Genomic DNA, 26,546 nt, shown 5'->3' on the forward strand with positions numbered 1-26,546 from the left:
CTACTGACCGAGATACCAGACAACAAGCATGTTAGCTACCCCACTAAAAGAAGAAGATAAACCCATCACAGCAAGGGACCACACTTTAAGCTTTGAAGTGTTAAACTTTGACCACACTTCAGCGGAGAGACGCTCAGCCACAAACCTACAGGGCTGCTCTAGTGACTTCTCTGGAGAGCTGATGGTAAGCATTACGGTTATAACCTGTTACTGGTTGCACATGAAAACCATCACAGCAAAGCTGCCCAAGTGATGCTGGCATTTCTTTTCAAAGAGAGAAAGTAATGCTTGGATTAATAAATGTTGAAAAACACCGCTTTAGGACAAGAAGAAAAAGATTTGGAGTGTGCAGTTTTAATCCTGACGTTAACAAGCTCACAGGTTAAGAGCAAACTTTACTCATACAAAAGTCTTAAAATTATCCAAACCGACACAAGCTCCCTATTGCTAACACACACCAAGCTCAGGACAAGAGGTTTATTTAAAAATACACTTTATTTACAAGACATTCAAACTTCATTTTGAAAAAAATATAACTGTACATAAAACTTTAAGTAATTTTTCACTAAGTTAATAAAACCACAGTGAGATTTTCCATTCATTGATTCAGCAATCATGGAAATTACATTTTGGCACATTATTTAAATCACAAAATGAACAGAAAAACCGGAGGAAACTTTTAAGCAACACAACTCCATAAATGTAACAACTTTATACAGTGGCATCCTCATATCAAGGTATCACTGTTCAAATAAAGTATTTAACACAGAAAGTGCTTCCACTGTACAGCAGAGCAAGTAGCAGAACCTATGGAAATCTTCATAGTGTTTGCATTATCTTTTCAGAAACGTCCCTTTCATCTGCTTTCCAATTAGGGATCCAAGCTTCCCCCTAAGGTGTTAACGAACGTAGTTAATGAACCGTAGTGATTTCATTATATCTTCTCAGGCTTAGAAACCAACTTTCTTTAAAAAGTTGGTTCAGGTGGAGTGTTTATAAAGAATTTAAATATATATCTCTCAGGGTGACTACTTAGACAACACTTTGACACAGATCACAGGACATAAACCAGTCCTTGGAGTAGCCATCCATAGATCTTGGGCGGTGAACTTCACATCGGGGAAAATTTGGATGCCAGCATATTCCCTTCAAAGTTCAGAATAAAAGGGAGCATTCAGGACAGTCAGTGCTGTAATCAGGTACGGGCAGGGGGAAAGATTAGGAAGAACTAAACCAGATCAAAAAGCAGTTTGCAATGATGAAGCGTATCACAAAGCAAAACCAGAAAGCAAGTGAATTTGAATTAAATGGAGTGCAAAAATTAAACCGGTGCATAAAAGAGGTATTTCTAAACTGTATTATAGGTACATCACCATGACCAGAAGGCTAGCAAAACCATACTGTTTTTATTGAAGAGACAAAGAATAAGAAAAACATTATGAGGAAAGAACCACGGTTGCACTACAAGTCAAAATAAGCATCACAAAGAACACAAGGAGAAGGAAGTCAACTGAAAATTTGGCACAACAAAGGCAATACTCCCCAAAATAATATCAGTTATTTTTCTTTACATAGAAAAGCAAAGGCAAGATCTGCATTTAGAGAGTTACAGAAGAAGGAAAAATTAACTACCAAATTGACATGTTTGGTTAAAGGATAACATACAGAAAGGTGACAAAACAATTGAATTCACTTTAAGAAAAGGGCGACGACTGATGAAGGCCAGCAAATTGCTTTTGCATTCAGTGCCAGGTTAATTCATTCATGATTTCACTCTTGCTCCAAAACTATCTGCCAAGGCTAGCAAATGTTTTGTTGTCATACAACTAGGTCACATGTATGACTGGCTATGGATGAGAGGGCCACAGAGGCTGGAAATCCGGTTGAAAATCAGGCAGTGATTGACAGATCGGGGCAACCACTGCAAGAGAAACGGAATGCCATAACGTTGCAATCAGAAGGGAGTAATTGAAGAGGACAGGGTAGCACAATCAACCTGCAATCGTCAGAAATTTTACATTACTGAATTGGAAGAGGGGGAAAAAGCAATTAAGCTGAAGAGGCCAGAAAAGAGATTTTTCAACAGTGCAATACACTAAAAACTGAATTTAGAGCAAGTGCCCATAGATAAGGGCAAATACTGAAATATACTGTATTTCAAAATGAGGTAAGTTTACTTCAAGAGAATTAGAAGAGATATGCCAAGAACTGAAGGGAAATAAGCCAGTACAAAACACCCACTGATGGGAATGAAGTCTACAGCAGTCGAGAGGGGTTGCCCAGTAGAGCTGAGTTGTGAAACACTTCAAACAGAAGAAAAATATTTTCTTCCTGGACTCAAAGGAAAACAAGGATGCTGGGTCAGAAACCTTACTTGGATACCCTGAAAGTCTCTACACAGAAAAAACAAAGTTCACCTCATAAATAATACAGCTCTGTTGGTTTTACTTGCTTAAGTAATAAAGCAAATTTTAAATCTGCTTGTTTTCTAGACCTGAAGACTTCTTTAATCCCTGGTATTTTCCTATTTATTCACAGGCAACAATTACAGTACTTTCAACCAGACAAGAAAAAATCTTTAAGAATGTTACTTCATTGTAATTTCAGGTTACAACACTTTTAAAAACTTAAAAAATAGATAATCGCAGTTTTAACAAACACTGGAAGGATAAAGAAAAAGACGGTCCATTTTGTCAAATGCCTCAACGTTACACATACTAGTTTTCTCTAATTCCAGAGTAAACAATACTGCTGCTCCATCTTTCAACCATTTAATAAAATGTACATATAAAAAGATTACCTGATTTAAGACACAAATGCATAATTATGAAAGGGTGCTTGGTTTAGAGGATATCTGGGAAGCAAGTTATTTTGGGAGCTTTCTATTCCAGTTCTTAGAAAAACCTATAAATATATTTGTTATTTACATCTAAACCCTGACATTGAAACATCATCATAGATGAAAATAAGGACAAAAAGAACAGAAGAAAGGGCTGTCTTACTTTATGCCACACGCTTTTAAAAGAGCAATTCTTAAAATGTTTCCAGATTTACATTAATTCGTGCAACAACTGCCAAGCAAGATCCCGCTGCTTTCACCCCTGCTGCTGCCAACAGACTCAAACAGACTGGAGGCTCAAGCTTTTAATTACATTAACACATAGTTTAATTTATATAATAGACACTTACGATGGAAGGCTATAAAATAGATTAATTCACCCAAGAATCTGTTCAAAAGGGGTACCTACAAATCTAGAAATGTGCTATTTAGACTGCAATCACTGCTTCAGTAAATACCATTTTTCAAGCAGTGAAATAGCTTGCTGTGTGTTTTAATATTCATTGACTTAACGTAATCGTCCTTATTAATAAGGAGTCGGCTGCTTTCTAGCCAGCCGTACAAGGAGGTCCGGGTATGGTCCCAGCCCAGGCAGGAAATCAATTTTCCCTTTCTATTAAGGTGTCACTGAGGTAAAGACACCGCTATTTTATAGAGAGGTCCCCATAAATAAATGAATAAAACAGCCTGCCCAGGCCACGCGGACCATTGAAAGGCTACTTTTGACAGCAAAATGTATTTGAAAGCTTCTGGATCTGGTCTGCATAGCCGGTGAGGCTAAGCACTACACTCAGCGTGGATTAGGTAGTGGGGTCTCCTCTATGAGAAACCTGGAGAACAGACCTGACCTAAATCCAGCACTGGTGACAGGGCACGTCATCTTGTTTTCCTTAGAGCATCCCTTGCATGCCTTGAAAAAAAGGCAAGCAGCAAAAAGATAAAGGAACTGCTTCATTAAATACACTTTGAAATACACCTTTGGGCAGGGGGAGGAAGGGCAGGGCAGAGGAGAGGGCTTAGACCTTTAAAACAAATCAACAAGAAATAATCAAGGCTAAACAAGGAAAAATTCCCTGTGTATTTTTTAAAGCTTCCTCCAAGTGATAATACTGCATATAAAACTTTAAAGGGACTTTCTTAATTAATACAATATTAAATTCTGTCTTAATAATAGAACTGTGGAATTTTAGCTGTTCATAACAAACACATTAGCTTATTTATTCAGCATGAATAATGACAGATACTCAGTGTTAAAGATACTGCAATCATCCCACACAATGATGAATTAAGACCGTTGCTATTGTAATTTCTGCTGTCAGGACAAAAAAATAAAAATAAAATAAAAAAAAAACGAGTTGTACAATCACAACAGTGAACAAGATAAAAGTTAACTGGATGACTGCTTGCATTTCCATTTGCTAAATCAGTACAGACAACGTTAGTAAGTATTTCTTGGCTTTCATGACAAGAAGTCCATTCTTTAGCATACTCATCTGTGATTAGGCTAAGACTCCAGTATTACTAGTAGAGAAGCAAGACCAGCTTCTGCTCTGTCCCTAAATACAGGAGTCAATCAAGAAAACAATGCAAGTCAAAATTCCTGAGTGCTTCCCCTGCCCCTCAGACACAATTTCACTCACAAAACCCCACTGGCCAGAAGCACAAGCGTTACTGTTAAACATGAACTGTCTATGCAAAAATGGGTTTTAAGGATCAGTAAAGCATCTCTACTGAAGTCCTTTATAAATATACAGTACTTCAGCCCGGTACAATCATGAACTGGCCACAGGGCTTTCAGGAAACAGCTCACTTCAGCAGAAAAGGCCAGAGTTTCATTCCCAGTGCCACTGGCCATTAACTGCAAGCATCAGTGCAGACAGCAATACACAATTTCTAACGACAGAAACTCACACGTAGTTTGGTAAGGAACTGGGTTAGGCTGTATCAGAAAAATCTTAGATGAATGCAACACCCTTTGTGGAAATATTAATCCTCATTTCAGATACAAGGGGGGGTTAGGTGTATTTTGGTTTACAGCTAAAGCACAGAAATCTTTTTGCCACACCAACTTCAGCTACAACCACCGATGACCCCCTTCCCAGCCAGGATGTGTTTGTTCTATGAAAACATGACGCGGAGTAGAGGGAATTGCCTAAAGTCGTGTACTGCTCAACTGTGATTTGTTATCTGACGCGCCACAATTTTTCACGTTTTTAACGCTATCCTCTGCCAGTGGGTACTCGATAGGGATTTCGATATCATTTTTACTTGAACCATTGTCTTTATGCAGTGCAGAAAGGCAACTATCGTTTTTCTCAGTATAGCCATTAGTTTTAGCCAGGGGGGGCTCCCGCTGACTGCAGCACAGCTGAGAGTCACAAGCTTTTGAGATGCAGGGCGAGCTGCACAGTAGCAGAGAGGTCTTGTGGTCAACGTACTCGGGCTGGATGGTCACAGAATGGATCCCTGCTTCGTGGAAAACCTTCCGTATTTTATAAGCAGCATCTTGGTAATCAGTAGGGGTTTGGCACTTGATATGAAGAGTAGCAATATTCTTCCCACCTGCAAGCTCCCAAACATGCACCTCATGAAGGCTGCTAACCCCTGGTACGCGAGCTAGTGTGTCAGCTGGAAGACATAAGAGAAAGATATTAGAGGTTTTGGTGCCCTGGCTAATTACTAGCTTTCCCATTCAGAGCCCTATGTGAAAGCAGCAGTCTCCAAACTATCTTTTTAAAAGAGCTGTACTTAGTAAAACATGTCTATTCCCAGCTGCCTTCAGTTCAGCCTCCAGATGACCACACGAGCAGGCCACTCTTCCTTTAGGGCTCCCCCCATCCCTCAGGCTCCCAAATGGCAATTTACCAGCCGTTCACAGAAGCGACATTAGAGCATCACTTCCTCGGCCAAGACCCCACATCTCCTGGTTCCTTTAGCCCTGAGCATGGTGGAATTCTGGAAATAACCAGTGCTACCCCACAATTAACCAGTGCAAACAATGCCAGAGCTACAAAATTAACCAGCCTTAATGGAAATTTCTGAGGTGTTTTGGAAGCGTTTTGGAAGAAGCCGCTGCAGGGTTGGGAAATATTGTAATTCAGTGTTGTTTCTCTCACAAACGCCCCACACAAAGCATTAACAGCTCAAGACCTGGTATGTTTGATGTATTGTTGGAATACCACATTCTCAAAATGCATGCTTTAACTAATCCAGAGAGATTTGAGTCATGTTGCTAGGACACAGCCATGTGACTATTTCTCACAGTTCTTGAGAATTTAGAGCTATTATGAGTAAATAATCCAAACATGTCATTCCAGAAATAACATATGCATTGAAATATATCATTAAAATTAATAGCATTTCAACAACAAATTTGACTTACTCAGTAGTTGCATATTAACACCTTTGGGAACCATCTGCAACAAAATAGTTGAGGTCTCCTTGATAAGCGGGAATGCAGAAGACAAGATGATGAACACCATAATTATTGTCAGGCTTGGATCGATGTAGCACTGCCAATTACATGGCGCATTCCCCAAAGGAAGTATATGGAAGATTGTAGCAGCAACTACCACGACCACAGATCCAAGTGCATCTCCCATAACGTGCAAAAGAACACCTGAAAGAAATGGCACGATTTCCATTAGTGGGTTGTTGTGGAGGTTTTTTGGGAGGAGAAGGAGACTAAAGCTGCATTTTTCAAGTCTGTTCTACTTCGCATGAAAAATGCAATATTCCAAGAACCAACATCATAACTTCAGTTTTCAATAACAGCTTTCAGAACAAAACAGCAAGGGAAATACTGACTCTGAACCGCAGCTGCTTAAGTGGGATGCATTATTAAATATGTAGGGTATGCTAGCAACTGCGATCCAACTGCAATGCCATGGCAACGTAAAATGTGTTTGCTTAAATGCCTGCATATTATTAACAGATCCTGGCACATTAAATCTCAATTCTCAATTAAAAATTGATGACTAAATCTATCTGTTGTACCCTGGAAGCTAGGAGAGCCACAGCCCAGTAACAGTTGTTCTCCTCCATCAGTTTCTATGACACTGTTGAAATCTGAAAAATTACCTAAGTGAAACCTAAGCCCATTCCCATGGCTCCAAATGGCCTCAACCTCCAAGTTTTGGATCAAGCTTGATTACTAGTCATATTAAACCTTGTCCCACCAACACTACTAGCCCTCAGACCCCCCCAAAAAAATCAGAATCTGGTTTGAGAGTTAGTCACGTGGACACCACGGTTTAACGTGTGCCTGGACTACTTTAAATTGAGAGGAACGCTGGGTACCACTTTCTACATCTATACATACAGTTTTGCAGAAAAGGTAAAGACACAAAACAGGCTGTTGTAATAACACATTTTTAGCTGCCCTTTCAACTACAATGACCAAAGTGGCTTTCCTGCTGTAAAGTTACAACAATCTAAGAACTCCTTTTTTTTCCATTTTTTCTTTTTAAATTACTTTACATAATCTTCCCTCTTCCTGTCATTGCTCAAATGCACTCCAGTTTTGTCAGTCCTTACTGTTCAGACTCAGACTTCATTCCAACCCATGCCTAATTCATAACATCTCTAACTATATGAAGTTAATTTCTTGGTCAATACTTTTTATTCGGAGCCTGTGAGAGAATAAAATGGACCATCTCCTTTTAATGTCCTTATCACAAGCACTTTCAAGAGCTTCACTCCAATCTAATCACTTCCTCTGGGCTGGAGAAGCTGTAAAAGGCTCCCTCTGAAATTCATTAACAACACAGCAAAGAGTTTTGACTCTTTGGTGATGCTGGACCCTGGATTAGACCCAGAGCGGTGCCTGTGCTGCTGTTTGCGTGAACGTTGATCTTCAGCGTGAGAAATGAAGGCAATAACCGCTGGAGTTCCTCCGAATCACTCGGGTCAGATAAGAAAGTACGAACTTTCAGTGAGGGCAGCTCTTTCTGCTGGAGTCAGGCATGTTCTGCGCCCTTTGGCAGACTCCCACAGGGCTTTACTCCTCCTAACAGTGTTGCAGTGTTTCCTTTTCATTTACAAATAATCCCGATTCAGCATGGGCTATCGGCTATTGCACGAACAAGAGGGACAGGCAGGATGCAATTGCCAAGGCAGCTAACTGGAGAGCACAGCTTAAAAAGAACAGGAAAATGTTCCAGAAAGTCTTCCTTTGAATTAAAAAAAAAAAAAAAAAAAAAGCAGCATGTCGGAATTATGGCAAATTGTGAATTGAGAATACGGAATTTGGAAAATGCTTATTTTACATTATTAACATTGTTAATAAGTGCGTCTTGGTTACGCATCACATAATGAGGGCCTAGACAGAAATGAACCCATTTCCTTACAGACCCCCAAAAGCTACAGTTATAAAACAGGACCGAAAATTAATTTTTAATAAATCAAGTCAGTATGGTAAGACCATAGGTAACGCATGGTTTCCAACAGATTGTGTTGGAAAGTCTGAACTACTCTGTGTATGCTCAAGAAGCAAAAGGAATAATTTTACATGACAATAATTAACCTCATCAGGCAGAATGTCTGGATTCCTGTTCCTACCGCTTTTAAAAATCAAGGAACCAATTCCTCCACCAATCCTTTTTGTCCAGCCATGTTTTTCAGGGAGGCTCTAATTCTACAATGTACAGAATTTTTTGCCAAGTGATTATGAAGTAAGTATAGCTATGTAACTAACTTACAACAGCAAAGAAAAAACATAGATTTTGAGTCAGAATGTTAAAGAAAGACACGTATCTGTAACACTGGTGAAAGAAGCAAGGAATATTTGTAAGGACAATAAAAACAAATTTTGCAAAGATAACATACAAAAGTTGAAGTAGCACTTAGAGAAAAAGTCTCACTTTAATAATCAAAGAAGACAGGTATCTTCAAATGATCAGTAGAAAACTCTTTATCCTTCAGACCTTTTTGAAAGTTTCCAGCACCATCCTGCCTAAGCACTGTCATTTAGGCAAGTAAGGCTTTCTCTGAAATACACTCATCAGTTTCTTATCCTTCTCTCCTCCATCCCTGAAAGTGACAGCTTGCTTTTCCTGCTCCAATAATCTTACCACTGTAATGCCCTAATATCCAGTGACACCAGTTTCTAGACATTCAGGAAAGTGTTGCGGCCCTAGCACATGGTTTGATTTCCAAAGTGTCTTCCCTTACAGACACATTCGTGTAACTCTGAAAATGCTTTTGAAAGACAGGTAGACAGACACACACCAAAAAAACCCCAAAAAACCACACACCCGAGAGCCTGACTGCAACATCAACCTCTTTAAGTTGAATTCACGTGATGCCAACTTACACGACTTTGGAGGAATATCAGATGCTGACAGGTGACCATAAGAAGCCTGAAATGACCATCATGTTTCAGCTTTCTGACAGCCCTTTCTCTGAGGGACAGACTCAATGTTTAATGTACTCAAAGACAACTGCTCTTGGCTCTGCTCAGAATAGGTATGTAAACGTGTATGCCCATAAACACCTACACAGAGAGGGAGTGAGACGCTTGGTTAATATATTCCTAGAGGCAGCTATGCAGTTTCACTCCGCAGATAGCCAGAGGCCAGCCAAATTACAACGTAAGAAGGGTTGATGCTGTCACAGACTCTGTCTCAGGGACAGGTTCACAGTTCAAGGACCTGTAAAAACACTGTGCTGAAGCACCAGTTTCAGCACCTTTTTCCTCATGCTGACTACAAAGCATTTTTAACATCAGGATTTAAAGAAATTCTGTTTTCTGCCCAAAAGCATTTTAAAGTTGAAAACTGCTCAACTACTATAGCAGTGACACTCAGAGAAGTGCCTCATAGATACCTGCTTTACCTTCCTATAAGGCCTCTAGTGACAGGAGCTTAGTGCAAGAGGTTTTGTCTCTTTCCCAAAAAGTTCAGCCGCACTCTTCTAAAGAATTATAATCAAAATGTAAACACACTTGGAGCCAAAGCAGCATGACGCTATTATTATCTATGCTATTTCACACAACCAAACCCCTTCTGCTAAAGATAACACACGTACACATATGGGTCCATGCATATAGAAGAATCCTGGGCTTTTGCTCCCTTTCTTACTGATATTTGGGGGGGAGGGGGGGGGGGAGAAAAAAAAACCTGAAATGGAAACCAGAAGGTGTTTAAAGTTAATACAGTATTAGCAGTATACTCCCATGCTGTACCTCTGATGTTCAAGGCTTCAGACTTTCTCTCTTTTTTCTTCTCAGGCCCCTCTTCAGGGCTTTTTTGGTCATTTGGTGAATCACCTGCATTCAAAGAAGAAACGCTGTGTTGTGTATAAGTTCTACAAACAGAAAAAACATCATCCTTCTCAAAACCAACTTATTTCAAAGATGACAAGAGAAAAAACAAAACCCAAGCCAAATCATTTTCCGTGCAGCTCTCTGAGCGATGCCTCCCTCCCCCATCCCGAGGGGACGCCCAGCAGCCCGGCGTAAAGTACAAGGTGAAAGAGGCGGTGGGTGTCTGAGTGAGCCTAGTGAAATTCCCCGGGGGCCCACGGGTGGGTTTGGGGCTCCGAAAGGGCCCAGAGGACGGGTCTGGCAGCTCGGCGGGTCTGACAGCAAAGAGGAGAGAGAGAGGGGACAGGGAGGGATGGGGAAGGGTGCGAGGGGTGGGGAGAGGTGCGGGACATGAGGGGAAGGCTGGACGGCGAGGATGCAGCCGAAAGGCACCTGCTTCATCCACCTCCCCCGACGGGGTGCCGCCGGGCACGGCGGGTGCAGGTGGCGGGGCGGGCGGGCGGTGGCGGCAGCAGGCGCCCCAGTCCTGGAAGACGAGGAGCCCCACGAGGTTGACGGCGAGGCCGAGGGTGCCGACGATGAGCACCAGCTGGGCGTCGTCGATGGGCTCGGGCCGGGCGAGGCGGAGGATGGCCTCCACGAAGATGGTGAAGCACAGGGCGGTGAGGAAGACGGCGTTGCTGAGGGCCCCCACCGCCTCGGCGCGGCTGTAGCCGTAGGTGGCGCGGGGGCCCCGGCGGCTGCGGCGGGCGATGCGCCCCGTGGAGAGGCCCACGCAGAGGGAGATGAGGTCTGACAGCATGTTGAAGGAGTCGGACACCAGCGCGATGGAGTTGCCCAGGTAGCCCGACACCAGCTCGGCTACGAAAAAGCCGACGGTGAGCACCAGCATGAAGATGAGGCGGCACGTCTTCCCCGAGTACCGCCCCATGGCGACGGCAATGGCGGCAGCCGGTCCCACCGGCGCCCCTCTCCGCGCTAGGGCCGAGGCATACCCGGCCACCGAGCTGCCGGCGCCGCCAACCCGCAACAAGTGCGGCCGCCCCAGCCCTTAACGCCGCCGCCCGCCGCGCCAGGCCCCGCCCGCCGCCCTGCCCCGCGGGGAAGGCGCCGGCCGCCCGCCCCGCCCCGCCACCCCCACCGCCACCGCGACCACGGCCGCGTCCGCCACCGGGACCGGGACCGGCACCGTCAGCGGCGCCGTGCCCCCTGCCCGCGTCCCCGGGTGGAGAGCGGCGGGAGAGCCCCGAGCCCGCCCGCCCCGCCGCTGCGCAGCCCCCGTTAGAAACGACCGTGGGTTATACGACATAAATAAAATACGAAATAAATAGGAAATAAATAGGAAATAAAACGCCCGTGGAGAGGCGCAAACCTGACACGCCGGCTGGGAAAGGGCCCGCTTGGACAGGCAGAGCCATGCAGACAAAACCAAAAGGCCGTCCTGCGCGCTCCCCGCGACGCCAGGTACCACCGCGCTACCCAAACACGGTGAAACGTCGGGGAGGGATGCAGTGATTATACTCCTTCGGTGCTTTATTGATGGCTTGCGTGCCAAATCAAAGGGTAGAGTGCCATCTACCGAACCAGGTAATTTCCTGCCGCTAGCCCCGGACCTGCGTGTGCGTGAATCTGTCGGCAGCCTATGAGAAAAACGGTTTCACGCATTTTTTTTTACCCTACAGAATAATCTATAAGAAGCATAACAAATGCGTAAACCTCTGTCTTGTATTTGTAGAATATTTTTTGTCATTATGACTTGGGAAAGTGACACCCCTGCATGCACATGGAAAAAGGACAGAGCCCGACACTAATACAGCGTTTCAAGATGATGGGAGCCACTGGATGACCAAAGGAGGTGCTGGGAAATTAAGGCATTCTCAAAACCAACTGCTGGTCTCACTAGATTTTCAGTGACTCCAGACTGGACTTCGGATCATCATACAATTCTTTTTCATCTTTGACTTTAGAAGTAGGTAAAAAAGAAAATCCAAACTGGGCCCAAGAGTAATAAACTTGAATCAAAGACATAAGACCTAAAGAAAATTATGTCCTTAAAATTACATCTGGCGGGGCAGCGGGCAGGGCCTGGCGCGGCAGGCGGCGGCGTTAAGGGCTGAGGCGGCCACACTCGTTGGGATGATATCCTGCGAGAGTCTGGAGTATTTCAATTACGTGAGAGGCACACCAGTACCGGAGGTACTGCTTCAGCAACTACAATTCCCACCAAAGTGCCACATCAAACATTTCACCACGCTTGACAAAGCATACATCACTATCAGATAACAAACCACCTACCTACCTCTGCAACCAGAAATTCATTAAAGGCTTCGGGAATTTCCTCTTCATTCTAACTCTGAAGCAATTGCATTGTTACTGCTGTTAATTGAGTTTGATCCCTTGCTTGAATACATCTTTTAAATGAGGCCTCTCAGTTCCACCTAAATTCTGTGTACCCAACTAAAGCCTTTCTTGCATATAACCCAAAATGTATCATAAGCTCTGGAGTGGACTTCAGTAGCCGTTCAAGGGGATAACATCCTGTGTATCTATGAGGACTAAAAAGCACAATTCCCAACTAACTGGAGATTCTTGTACATGTCCTTCACACATTCAATGCCCAAGCAATGAAAAGTACCCAGCAGTATCCAAATTAACAAAGGCATAAAAATAAATGTATTGAAAAGAACCTTACCATAAAGACAAACACAATAGTGAGAGCAGATGGCATAACTACATCAACGCACATTTCAGCTTTAACATTACATCTGCCAACACATGATGAGAGATTTTAAACAATAGTGCCAAATAAAAAGCAGTGTGACATAGGTAGGACAAAAAGAAGAAAAATATGAGAGTTATAGGAAGCCTAACTAGTCTATTGATAAAAACTGTATCTTCCTTACTACAATTAATGATAGAAAATTCTGCCTCTGGCACTTCACTTGCAATCAAAAACATTCACTGAAGCCCAGCTGCACCTGCACAGAGGTGAAAAGAATTTCCAGGGGTTCTTATTTTAGGAAGATGTATAATACAGTAGCTGGAACATCATTAATCCTCCTGTGCAAAATATACATTAATTCTCTTTGAAAAGGAAAAAACCCAACAAACAAACAAAAAACCCCAAAACATGTCAAAGCCCTGAACTCACTTCAAAAACATAAAAGTATCAGTTATTTTGAAGAAACACTGCTAAAAATATTATTTTCAGCAAATAAGGCTGTGAGTAGGTCCTCTTACATGGAGCACAATCGCAGATGACTCACTGAAGAAGTCAGAAGCGGTACGTGTCAGAGCCTCAGCTCCCTGATTCCTCCTCCTCCTGCCTGTCAAGCTCACGCATCTCGACCTGCCGCTCACGATACCGCGTCAGTCTGCAAGCCACACACGGACATAGGAACAGAGCAATATCTGTGCTGGGTTAGACCAGAGCTCCATCTCTGAACTATTTCCAATTCCCATCTACATCTTTTGAGATGAGGGAACCAAACCTGCACAGTCTTCAAAACACAGGTCAGCCACAGACTCGTACAGGGGCACAGCAAAGGTCCTGACGCTCTCCTTTACTCCTTTCCCAGTACTGCCTCACATTTGACTCACTTCTGTCTTCTGAACATTTAGCAAACGTTTTTACGGAACTGATCATTCTCTCCTGCTTTTCGTTTCTCGTCTTCTGACCAGTTCTTTACCCACACAAGGGCCCTTCCCTTCACGCTACGGCTGCTCAGAAAGCCTCTTGGAAATCCAAGCTTTTGCTGACCCCACTGTGCATACAAGCCTCCCTGGCCCTCTTCATCCAGGTACCACTATCACTTTAAGACAAACGACTCCTAAAAGCGTCATCTGAACACAGCTACACTAATCATTCTTGCTCAGTAAGTCGTCGCTTTCAATAACAAGAATAATTAATTTAGCTCAATCTTCAGAGTAAAGTGTGTGTTATCCCCATAGCTCTTTTGCACCTTGATCTTCTTCCACATAGTCCAAAAGAAAGTCTCCGTCCTGCACGTAGGAGGCACCGACCCCATTACCAGCGTTCTCACTCCAGCTCTTTTCCCCGTGTGGGCACTACCGTTCTGCTTGCACCGATCCACTTGCAGTATCGGAACATTTGATCTCAAATCCTTTTAGAAAGGAACCATGGTTTTGACAGTTTTGCAGTGTGCTTAGCATCCTCGTGTGTTTTACACTGACTGCAGACATTCAACAATATAATGTTACAGTTCCACTTACTCATCCGGGACTGAGATTGCTCGGGCAAGCTATGTACTGTTAAACAAAACAATCAACGCACATTTCCCAGTCTCTCTGTTTCCAACTATGCTGAGTTCAACAAGTCACTCTTAGGAGGTACAGAAAAGGTCATCCAACACCTTAGATTTCTGAATTATTTGCCAACTTTAGTTTCAGCTACAATACTGCTAAAAAAGCGGTTATTGCAGTTTCCTCATCCTAATCGGGAGCAGGAATTGGTAACATTCTTATGAACTGGTAAAATTCTTACAAGCGAGACGATTTTCCTTCTGAACCCCAAAGATGCAAAGCACTCCCGTAAGCTTCGAGATTTCTGTATGCCAAGTTTTTAAGGTTCTTTACACACCATTTTTTTAACATTTAGTCATTGGCATTCAGACCCTCCAGCCCGGAGGCTCTCCCCACCTGTGGCCATCAGGGGATGCTTAGGTAGCAGTAGGAGCAGGGTAAGTATATATGATACTTTCCCAGAATCCTCTTCCATCCTTCAAGTATTGTCAGCTCAAGCGAGTTTCTGAGCTAGGTATCTCTGTATTTAGTAGCTGTCAATGGATTTCTCTTCCATGTACTTGTCCAGCCTTTCACTCACTGATGTAGAATTCAACATTGCTTGGCAACAAGCTCCACACGTCATCTACCCATGGTGTGAAGAATCATCTCTTTCCCTTTGTTTTGAACCTGGATCCAGTTAGTTTCATTTGATATAGTTCTTGTATTAGAGGACAGAACAGTCAATGACTACTGACCTTCCCTATGCCACTTCTGGGTTTGCAGACTTCTGTCACACCCTCCTTTAGTTATCAATTTTCAATGTCACAGGTTAAAATCTACTTAGTCCTTCCTTGCAGAGAAGCCATTATCAGCCTTTGAAAATAGGCTATCTCTGTATTACCGTGAAATATTAGACAACAGTAACAGCAGTAACAGCAGTAATGTTCTTCCACTGCTGAATGAAGAATGAAAATAAGATCACTCATAGCCTTGTGGTGCCATAGAATTCGGATAGTAAAAAAAAATCTTGAAAAGAACTAATTCTGAACACTATAATTAAGACAGATCACTCTTCATCCTGCCTATCAAAGTCCTGGCAGAGATTACTTTTTAACCCGTCATAAAAATTATTTGCAAAAGATATTTCAGGAATGAACTGGAAGAAACTAGAGAATGCCCACACACCACTGGACATGATAAAGGAGTCATGCCTCTTAAGGCTGTGGGGTGAAAAACATTACATTTGCACTAAAAAGCTGAGACTGACCCTAAGCACATTATATTTAAAGGCAGCATCCCTAGCTGTAAGAGCCTGAAATCCAGTGGGTGGGTGAGAATGGACCTTTAAGCCTGTGTTTCTCTTTTTGTAAGCAGCCTAAACCATCTTCATTCCAACAGGACCTGGTGACAGCCCTGAAGGCTCTCATGGAGCTTGTTTCTTTAAATTAGGAAAGCGGGGCCAAATTCATAGCAAACCTAAATTGAAACAATGTCGTCAGCTTCTGCCACAGATAAATTTGACCAAAAAACAAATCACAAAATAAACACCAATCAACTGATCTCCTTGTGGAAGATGGTTAGTACAAGAGTGTTCTGTCTGCAGTTGGCTTGTTCCTAGCTGTTTGCTCATTGTATTTATATCCCTGTAATTCTGCTCAGAACCATACCCGAAACAGGACGCCGGGGTTTCCTGGCACACGCCGAAGGGCAGGAGGGCTGGGAAATGAGTTCATTAGCTCTGCTCCAATCCAGGGAGCAGAAGCCTAAATGTTAGCCCTCCAGCAAGAGTTCAGCGGTCTGGGTGAAGGTTTTATCAACGTCCTTGGCAGAGTACAGAGGTGAATATTCTTGGCTTTTTTAATTGCAGCTGTGACTCTTCATGAGAGTCCTGAAACTGTCCCGGGGAGAGACCATGGGCTGGCCAGGCATGGAGAATGGATTTTTCCTGCCCTTCCACAGAGGGCTTGAATACGCTGGTAGGTCAATCTGAAATGATGAACCTGTGCGATTATTTAGTTCCTAGCCTGAAACGTCTTCTTTTTGTTAGATTTTTTTTCTGGTTTAAGATAGTTGTTCAGTTTGTTAGTTACAAGCCACCATTCCCTGTTCTTAATATCTACCATAAAGAAACCTTTTACATACTTTAAGACATATCCACTCAGTATCTGCTGTAGCATCTAGATAAGGGCTTCCCTGAATATTTCAACTAATTGATAATTCACTTTTTAAAAACTGTAATTCTGTTAAGTTTCATACACCTATATGGGTATATACATACACCCATATAACCTTTTCCTACCGGGAGGTAGCGCAGCCTGTTGGAAAGAATGTGGAGAGGAAGAAGGCACTCACTGATTTCCTCATTGTAAATTACATTTAGTCCTACTGCAAAAACTTCATTTTCTATCCAAGCAACATTTCTAGACTGAAGCTGATGCCAAACCTGTGCCTGTAGCAGACTCTTTGCAGAATAGTCATCCAAATAAAACAATTGCAATTAACATATACAACATGTCAGCTTTAAAATCCCTCATTATTGTATTGAAACTGTTTATGACTTTGAACCCAGTTATCTTACAGTCCTTTTATTTCCTTACAGCTCACCACAGATACTGTGATGTGACTGAGACAGTCTGTCTGTGCCTTTACTATGAAATTGGTTCAAGGTTGAGAGCGAATGCAGTTACCCAAAGTTCAGTGGTACTGGTACTGTTGGAATCTAAGTTCAGAAGACTTGATCTTACCTTTATGCTGTTGCATAAACCATTGAGGGATGCTTTCCTTGCTTTCCTTGTAGACTTAAAATTTTCATTCTGCACTTTCCATTTTGGCCAAAAAGGAGCCCCGAAACATTTGCTTTTACTTGTTTTGATGCAAAATTTTCTCCTTGAAAACAATTGCAGAAAGTAAAAGGTTCTCTCCCTTAGATGAGCTTCTGAGATTTCTTTTAAGAGAATGAAGCATTTAAAAAAAAAAATCTGAAGAAAATTCAGTGAAGAATGTTGCTAAACAGACTTTCGGTCTCTTCCTATCTGTCTGGTCTTTCTTAAGGACTCTGGATTAGAACTTCAGCTAATGTAAAAATTAACACAAATCTGGTTACCTTTGGGGTAGCTGCTCAGAAAAGCTTTGGAAGAATTTGGTGAGGATTATTTGGCACGCTGTTAAACCGAAGAAGACCTTCAGAAAAGATATGTGTTCAGTCTTAGGTACCTGATAAGCACTTAAAATTACTTTGAGAGTTTCCCCTGGCCTTTTTATTCTGTTTGAGAGGACTACCTCCAGTAATGCTGTAGAAATCAAAGCCAGAAAAATCTAAATATTTGGTTAGAGTGGGCTTTGGTTACCTGCATGCTAACACACTCACACCTCCGGGACTTACGGAAATAAATGCCTAAGGCACAGGTCCCTTCATTTAGACCTGGCAAGCGCTGGCAAGCGCTTAGGAGTTGGATGCCGCAGCGCGCTACAGAGGCAGCATAAATCCACGAGGATGTGGCGTGTGAATGAAGCAACTGCCTGCGGGCAAACTCCTGTGCTGCGCGTTCAGTCTGCGACTGCAGTCGGGGAGGAAGGGGCATGAAGTGTTTACTGAAGGGTCGCCGCTTTCGGGGAAAAGCAGTATCAACCTGGTGAAGATATACTCAAAAGAGAGGTAAAATAGAGGTAGTAATGCTGATCTGGAGGAAAAGCTTTCAGGCTTTTCAAGTGTGAAAAGCCCGGTAAGCCAGAGGTTTGTTGTTACAGGTGTTACAGCCAGGGTTCCCTCCCATTCCTTAGAAAGGTCCCAAAACTGTCGGACTGGCATAGTCTGGCACCCTTTTGGCAGTACATTTGAGAGAGAAACCTGGTCAGAGATTCTCTCTCCTCACCTCACTTCATTGCCACACGTATACCCCCAACTCTCTCCTACATACAAAAGCCTGGAAAAAGAGATACGCCTCCCAGCAAGCAAACTCACAAGCAAACTCACTTTGCATACAAGGTCCAGGAGGAGAAAGAAAGTGTGTTTTCCACTTATGTGACTGCTAGCTTACATGCCACCTCTTATCTGGGAGGCAGGCTGCTGGTGCACAGTGAGATAGGAGAATCAAGACCCAAGTGTTATCACGTAAAAAGCTCATGCACATGCCTGCTAAATTGCACCTATCATAATATAAAAGCAAGCCACTTGGCTGCTAAGGCAGACCATGTTTTATTTAATGAGTTGTGAACTATGCGAAGACCACGAGGTCTCTCATGAGAAGGTTAGGGCTGTTTCTCCCAGCCCCGGCCATTTTATGGGTGGCTCAGTATAACACGGGTTGGGCTTGGTGACATCTTCTTCATTTCCTGCTTCCCCCCCGCCCCCCGCCCCCGTCGCCTCCCCGTACAGATCACAAGATGACAGGACAAATGTTTTATCCACGTTAAATCTTTATTCAGTTTCTCAAGACAAACATCAGAGAAGTATTATCAGCAGACTAATGTGGTGCTTTTCAAACTGTGCCCCCTCCAACAGTTTATATAAATGAGTAGAAGAGACAGTTACACTGAACTACACAGACAGGAGTAAGCTGATCTCTGTACAGTGCAGTAAAGCACGCTTCTGTATTTTTTGACTGACTATAAAGGGTATGGCCAGTGTTAAAGTTGTCTGGTATTTATTATAAAAGCCATATTTAATTTTTTTTAGCTGCTTATTACTTTGCCATATTCTTCATTTGTGTGCCAGGACTTTCTGTGTGAGATACAAGACCTCAAAATTGTCAGAAAACTCTGGCTAAAGCTGCTCTGTCATTTCCAACAGCAACAGTAAGAAAAGCGTTTCGTGAATGTTAACTTCTGGCAAAAGTTTCTTAGGGAAGCTTTAATACTTCTATGTTTTAACAAGTATTTCCTGGATTTTAAGTCAAAGCGGTAACGAGTCTGTGCTGCCCTCCACGCTGCTATGGATGGCCCAGCTGGCCCAAGTGTGTCTACACAGCAGTTCCTTTAGAGAGTGTAGAAATATTTTATACCTGTAATAGCTTCTCTGGGCCAGCATCAAAAGAAAGAGCAGGGGCACGTCCTCCCCGTACTCTTCCTGACCTCTCCTCTTAGTCCTAATATAGCGTGGAGAACTACGCTGTCTGAATCGAGTGCAAAGGTGGACCTAGAGACCAGAGACACCTTAATTTAACCTGGTGGGAAGAGATGGGTGCTTACAGCTGGCAGAGAGAACAAGATGGGAATTTGAACGATCTAGAGAGGCAAAGGGGGGAGGCAGTAGATGAAGACTTAGGGAGTCGGACACAGAGCAAAAGGGTAGGAGCCGATGGGCAGAGGAGGGAAATTGGGTCTGCCTGGGTAAGCAGGGATGGCAACTTGGAAAAACACATTTATACTTGCTCAACAGGAATATTCATATTGAGGACCTGAGGTGTGGGTGCGGCAATAACCTAAAGGAGGAGTACAGAGGAAGAACATGGGAAAAGGATGGAGAGCTGGGTTGGCACCTGTAAACACCACCCTCTGCGTCCACCGGATCTCAGACCTGGCTAGCAACGCTCGCTGTAGGCACGGCTCGCTCTGCTCCTGCTGTCAGCAGCATCCAGGAAACCCACCAGCTAATTTTTCCACCCCTGATGGTAGACCACGCAACAGAGGAATGAGATGAACCGCTGGCTGTTGCGATTAGTCGTGGCACTAATACAGGTGGAAGAATTTGCTTCAGTGGATTTAGGTGTTCCCAGTGCCCTCAGCACCCACAATACAGCACTAGACAACTGAACCGCTTTTTTTTTTTTTTTGCTTTGTATTTTTCAAAGTGATACACACAATCACATACAAGAGAGGAGAGGGTTGTTTAAATCCATTCCCTACGTGGGGAACAGAGATTTGCAGGCAGCTCTCCCACTTCCCAGAAAAGTCTGAGAGATAGAGGGCTACTCTACAAACCTTTACCCTCCAGCAAACCGTCACTGATGTCAGGAGATTGCTCAGGTGTCACTGAGGACAGCTGGATTGCACCAGCAGGATTCAGAGACCATGTTCATCCACTTGAAGCTCTGCTGACGCACTAGAAAATTTGCCTTGACTTCCATCTCCAGGAAGGAGTATCTTTTCCTCACACACAGGATGACGAGAGAGAGATGGAATCCCTCTTTTTTCATGTTTTTTAATATAGACATGAAATATATATCAAGCATATCAGTTTACTTTTCAGAGTACAGCTGTTTGGGGAATAACATTTCTTTTAAAAGAAATGTAATAAAAATCCCACTCAAGTTGAATATAGAGAGAATTAGAGGAAATAAACGTGACATTTTACCTAAGTGGGGATTATAAATTCAAGTCCAGAAGAAAGGAGTGTTCCCTCTACACTAGAAAATGGCGTTGTCTTGCCTGTAGGCATTACCGTGAGCAGAGAAGATTCACTGTACCAGAGAGGCAAAACCAGCGACAAACCTACACAGTGTTTATGGGATGGTACAAAATTCATCCCTGGCTTGTGCAACTGAAATTCACAGATTCACAGAATCACAGAGTGGCAGGGCTTGGCAGGGACCCCTGGAGATCATCTAGTCCAACCAAGTCCTAAAGCAGGGTCACCTAGAGCAGGTTGCACAGAATCGTGTCCAGGCAGGTTTTGAATATCTCCAGAGAAGGAGACTCCACAGCCTCTCTGGGCAGCCTGTGCCAGTGCTCGGTCACCCTCACAGTGAAGTAGTTTTTCCTCATTTTTCAGATGGATCTTCCTGTGTTCCAGTTTGTGCCCATTGCCCCTTGTCCTGTCGCTGGGCACCACTGAAAAGAATCTGGCCCCTTCCTCTAGACATCCAATTGAAAGCCAAGGGGAGCTGCCACGCTTTTGGATGTGAGTCTATCGGAGGAAGAGGGATGGCTGCGTTGTTAGGAGCAGGATCCTGGAAATTCAGTGAAAATGGCATTTACGTACGTAGCTGCCATTAATTTCAGTTAATTCCCTAATTGCCTGACACTCTCTGCCTTTGGTTTTAAGTGCTGATGTGTTCCTCCTCCCTGACTTCATCCAGAGGCACAATTTTCTGCTAGGATGAAACCATCGTTCTTCCAAGAAGCTGTCACAAACAGAGACTAAGCCTTTGTGAGGAATTGCTGACAGTTCCTGAAATAAAAGCCCATTAAATCCCCCTGCTAATTACATGTAACCACAACTTTTGTCTAAAAGCAGCTCAAATTTTAAACAGCTGGGTATCTAAACAGGCAGACAAAATAAATTGTGCATCTGGTTTGAGTGTTAAAGCTTCAGTATTGTCTGGGGGTATCTTTAATAATGAACAGAAATATTTTCCACTTTAAGTCCTACAGAAAACACATTAAACACTGAAATGTAAACTAACAAACTTTTAACTTCTAGCTCCAAAGCCCTGTCCAGCCTGGAAGTCAAATATAAGACTTAGCTTACCCCACCTAGAATGGTACGTAACAGCGGCTGCTTTTATTAGAGGGGTTCTCTCAGCTTTACCCCCCCACACCCCGCAGATGTCCAGTTAATGTTTTGCAAATGTGTGGTTCCTAACCCAACTGAAGTATTTCTATTTTTAAGAAATATGTTTGTATGTGTGTATATATATACGTGCAGAGCGAGAGAGAGAACCCGCATGTGTATCTTATGTCAAATAAAGTGAGATATTTTCTGCAGGAATAAAAACCAGTCCCCATCCCTCCTCCCAAATGTAGAAATTTGAAAATCCTGCACTAAGAAAAACAAACCAAAAAGCTAAACCTCTGTGCAATCAACAGAACCTCCTGCAAAAGATTTATGTAGCAGAGTATCGCTGTTTCTCCCCTGCTGCTCTCTAAAGCCCAGTTAACAAACATCAACAAAGAATACTTCAGCTCTCTATTCACAAGTTTTTGGTCGGCGTTCAAATACTCTCAAAACAGTTGTCTTCTACCCCCAAATCAAGGAAAGCTGAGACTCTCCTTTTGCCCTCACCTATGCTTTTGTCTCCTACAACCTGTGAGCACTTCTCAAAAGATAACCACATCCTAGACAAAAATTACAGCAGAATTACTAAAGCACAGAGAATTACTGATTGTGGACGACTGGTATTTCAGGATTACGTATTTCCTAATAAGCTTCTCCTTAGGGTGGTAGCATACCTTGTCCCGTGTTTGGCCAGCCGGCGGATTAGGGAGAAAAATTCTCTTGTAGATCAAGTTAACGCAAACACTGCTTAAACATTATTTACTGAGGAACACGTGTGGCGATAGCTGCCTTGCAGAACAATCAAGAAACACGTCTGGGTCCAGACATAAAATCTATTACCCGTGCTAACAAAAGAATGAAGAAAACGACAACGTTTTACTCGCCCATCTCAGAGAAGCAGTAAACAGTCTCTAGAAAAGTCATTAAGCAGAAGCGTAGAGATCTGGGAACGCTGAGCAACCGCATGAGGTTATTTACCTGTTTTGGTGTCTTCTTGGGGTGCATGACAGTAACAGCAGTCCATGAAGATAACGTAGTTGAACACATTGAAGAACAGACCTGCAATCCCAACAATGAGGACAAGCAGTGCTTTCTCAGTCTTCTGAGGATTGATAAACCTCTTGATTGCCTCCACAAAGACGCTAAACATCAAAGCGGTGGCAAAAACAGAGTTGCCAAAAGCTCCCAGCACATCTGCCCGGCCAAAGCCGAAAGTGCTAGCCTTGTGCCACCTGATGCGACTGAACCTAACGCCAAACAAACCGATGATCATGGAGATCAAGTGAGAGAGAACAGCAAAGGCATCTGAAGCTAAGGAAAGAGAATTGCCAACGTAGGCTACTGAGATCTCAACAGCAAAAAGCACAAGGCTCACCGCACACATGAGGATGAGCCTGCTGCTCCTGCCCGAGTAGCGTCCCATTTCTCTTGCTCCTTTTCCCTTACTCTGAGGTTCTGCAAGACAGAGTTGTGCAAGGAGCAACTCGCTGCCCGCGATTCTGCCCTTCACCTGTCAGCGCTGCTCACATGCGGGAGCCACTTTTATTGGAAGCAGTAAAGCAATAAATCAGTTTAAAGGGCAGTTTAGCAAGATTCGTCATGTGAAGGCAGCCTAAGGCTCCAGTCCTATAGGGGTTCCACCCTCAGGAAGCTTTTTTTTTTTTTTTTTCCCTACAAAACCAAAAATAAACCAAGGGAGACTACCAGGGACACCAGCACTTCCTACTCTATCCAATGGCACTCTCCCAAAATCTGAGTAAGGCCCAGACAGGAGAGTGTGAGAAGGTGGCTCAGAATTTTAAGCAGTTAGAGAAGGCATTTCTCCTGCATAAAATCTTCCTCCAACGTCTGCTTCGGCTATTTCTGTCGCCAGTTACTTTAGTACTGAGAAAATAGTGGGGAAGAAAACATTTGAAATCCATGTTGGGTTGACATTAATTTTAATAACACTGTAAACATGAACTGCCTGCGAGGGTAGTTGAACATGTTGTCCATAGAGCAAGTTTCAAAGACAACTTAATTGATCGTCCATTTTAGCAACCTGGAGTTCTCAACTGCTTGTATGTTTAGCACATTTTAAAGTTGCCCATGGATATGGAGCGAAGTTGGAGGCTGTTTTCTAAATACGCAACCAGTAGACATGGAAGCTGAGCTTTAACAATAAACCCAAAATGCATCGTTTATTTCCCAATTAGAAAACCCCGCCTATCTCAAAATCCCGAAGTAATCCTCATCCAGTTGCCAGGAAGAGTCAGATTTGGGGAAAGCACAACCAGAAGTTAAGGGGGGAAATAAGAGCTGCAGAAGCCCTAGCTTGTACTTGGTGCCATTTCCAGAACAGAGTAAGAACCTGAAGCAGTAACTTTTTCTTTTTTTTTGTCACTATTGTAGTACTCGTTGAGGTCTTGAGTGCACGCATAGGAGTTTGTGCACACTCACAAAGCCCGGTGAAGGAAATGTCGCTACTAATAGCACACTAGGCAATATGGATGATCAGACCAGGTGCCTTCCTTGAAAAGTTTATGATCTAGTTTTTGTTTGAAATGCCCATCTGTGTACATATATACACACAGTTAGTTACAAGATAAAACGGAAGGAAATTACATGCAGTACAGCCATAGAGTGATAAGATAATAGTACTGATAACCTGAGCTGACCAACTGTCCCTGCTGGCCTTAGACTTCCCAAGGTGAATTAACTTTAGGTCAAAAATGCAAACACCCACCCCCAATTTTCATTTATTTTTTTGCTCACAGGGTTTCAACAGCCAAAATATTTATGTTCAAAGTCCAGTTTGTTAGAAGCCTTGCCTGCCAACAGATGTAATTTTTAACATTTGGTCATTTGTTTACCTACACACTGCAGCTCCTGAGATTCATCCTCCCCCCTTTTAAGAACCCTGGTAGGGCGAATAAGCAGAACTAATTACAACATCGAAACTGATACTTGCTCTTCTTCCTCCTCATTCTCTCCCACCTGCGTTACTACTTCTATTCCAGCGAGTTGAACGGTGTTTTCTTCCTTCTTGTATTAAAGTAATGTTCAACTACTTAATTATTTTATTATCTGAATTACAAGAGCATGAAAAGTGAGAATTTTTTCCAAGAGTTATTCTCCTGGGAACAGACCGAGGTCAAACTTCAGAGCTCCCAGAAGTCCTGCCTTACACAAGGTTTCGGTTACCAAAACATGAGATTGAGCTAGATGAAGCATTCCCTTTGCAGCAGAGCTAAAATGCTCAAGTGTGCTCCATTTTGTCAATAAGGAGTAACGCCACACGTTAAGGCAGTTCCGCATCCCACCTTACTATGCTGTTTAACCCAGACCTATCAGTATACAACTAGAAGAACTAAAGAACACTAAGAGCGTTGCAGTTCTAGTATAAACACAAAGCAGTATCATTTAATCAACTGTAGTGTGTTACTCTGATTCATATACTTATTTTCCAAGAGACACAATTTATTAGGATTCTGAAAGATTTTTTTATACCGATATAATTAAGAGTATGGATGTTTCTGTGCTTTACAGGTAGCTCAGACTGTGCTGCTGGTGGAAGGATACTCAAGATGGATGTGTCTTTTCCAGACAGGAAGATCACCACAGAGAGGTCGACAGGTGAGTCATCCACGTTCCATACACTTCAAACCCTACTATCATCAGGAAGAAACATGCTGGGGAACTGAATTTAAAAAACAAAACTAACAAACAAAAGGGCTGGGCTTCCGTGAAACCTCTGGCTTCAAACCAACTCATTTGTAGGTTGAGAGCAACTCGTTTCTAAGAACAGTGTTGTCAACATGTTTACTCATGAATTTGATTTGAGTCAACTGGTTGAAAGTTGGCTGTTTGTTCAAACTGACACGGTTGCGGCAGCGTTGGAGACTGCATTTAGTTTTGCCTTTCCTTTGTTCTGCGCTGTGCTTCTACATCTCATTTGTAAAATACAGGTGTTGTAGAGTGTTTCAACGGGAGCTGAGAGTGCTCATCTATTCTTAATAAGCTGTTTTGCTCTGCCAAAAAAATCTTGGTGCACTCTTGTCTCTTATGCATGAGGAGATTGAAGCTGCTGGTTACTGCTGCTCCCCTTCCTCCAGCATGAGAGCGCTGCAGTAGGCAAGACGTCTGAAGACCGGTCTTAGTTACCCATCATTTGAGCCTGGGAGAACATCCCTCTGGTCTTACTACTTAGCTCTTTCTCAAAGTATAACTCCAGTCAGGGTTAGAGACAGCATACCAGGAGAGAAAGACCTTAGGGCCACTCTTCTGGTATGTCAACTGAAAAAGAAAGATGAATGCATGCACTGACATGCCATTCCCCAAATCCTTTGCTCATTACTACCCCCAAGACTTTGTGTTTATAGTGAGAATATACCTAGAGAGATGAATGCAAGATAGATATTTAAAGACGCAACTGCAGGTTTGCTCAAGCATTCTGAGCAATGAATCTGAAATATTTCATCACTTTTGCACTTTTCTCTAAAAAACTAGGGTACTATCACACGGTGCATGATCCTAAACTGGACAGGCCACTGGTTCAAATTTAAAATTCCAAATTTTGACTAGGAAGGCTGACCACAGGAATCTGGGTCACACATGCTTTTGAAAAGCAGAGAAGTGTGAAGATCTGGGAATAGTACTGTAAGTCTCCTGTATGCTTAAGACTTTTGGACTATTGATGCTAGATAAAAATAGGGATTTGGAAACAGGCAGCCATGTAGTATTGTCCCAGGAAGAGTTTGGGGATGATCTTACTGGTCCAACTT

The 26,546-nt window shown here is 43.0% G+C and overlaps 1 protein-coding gene across 1 annotated transcript; it reads right to left on the minus strand.

Annotated features, from left to right (window-relative positions):
- Window positions 1–493: 493 nt before the first annotated feature.
- Window positions 494–11,169, minus strand: SLC30A10 (solute carrier family 30 member 10). The gene is made up of 4 exons (XM_054818902.1): window positions 10,536–11,169; window positions 10,023–10,106; window positions 6,222–6,458; window positions 494–5,467 (listed from the first exon to the last, which is right to left on the minus strand). The coding sequence occupies exons 1-4, from the start codon at window positions 11,032–11,034 to the stop codon at window positions 4,992–4,994; spliced, it is 1,296 nt and encodes a 431-aa protein (XP_054674877.1). The 5' UTR covers window positions 11,035–11,169; the 3' UTR covers window positions 494–4,991.
- Window positions 11,170–26,546: the final 15,377 nt, after the last annotated feature.

The sequence above is a fragment of the Grus americana genome, chromosome 3, assembly GCF_028858705.1.
Source record: "Grus americana isolate bGruAme1 chromosome 3, bGruAme1.mat, whole genome shotgun sequence".
Taxonomy (NCBI): Eukaryota; Metazoa; Chordata; class Aves; order Gruiformes; family Gruidae; genus Grus; species Grus americana.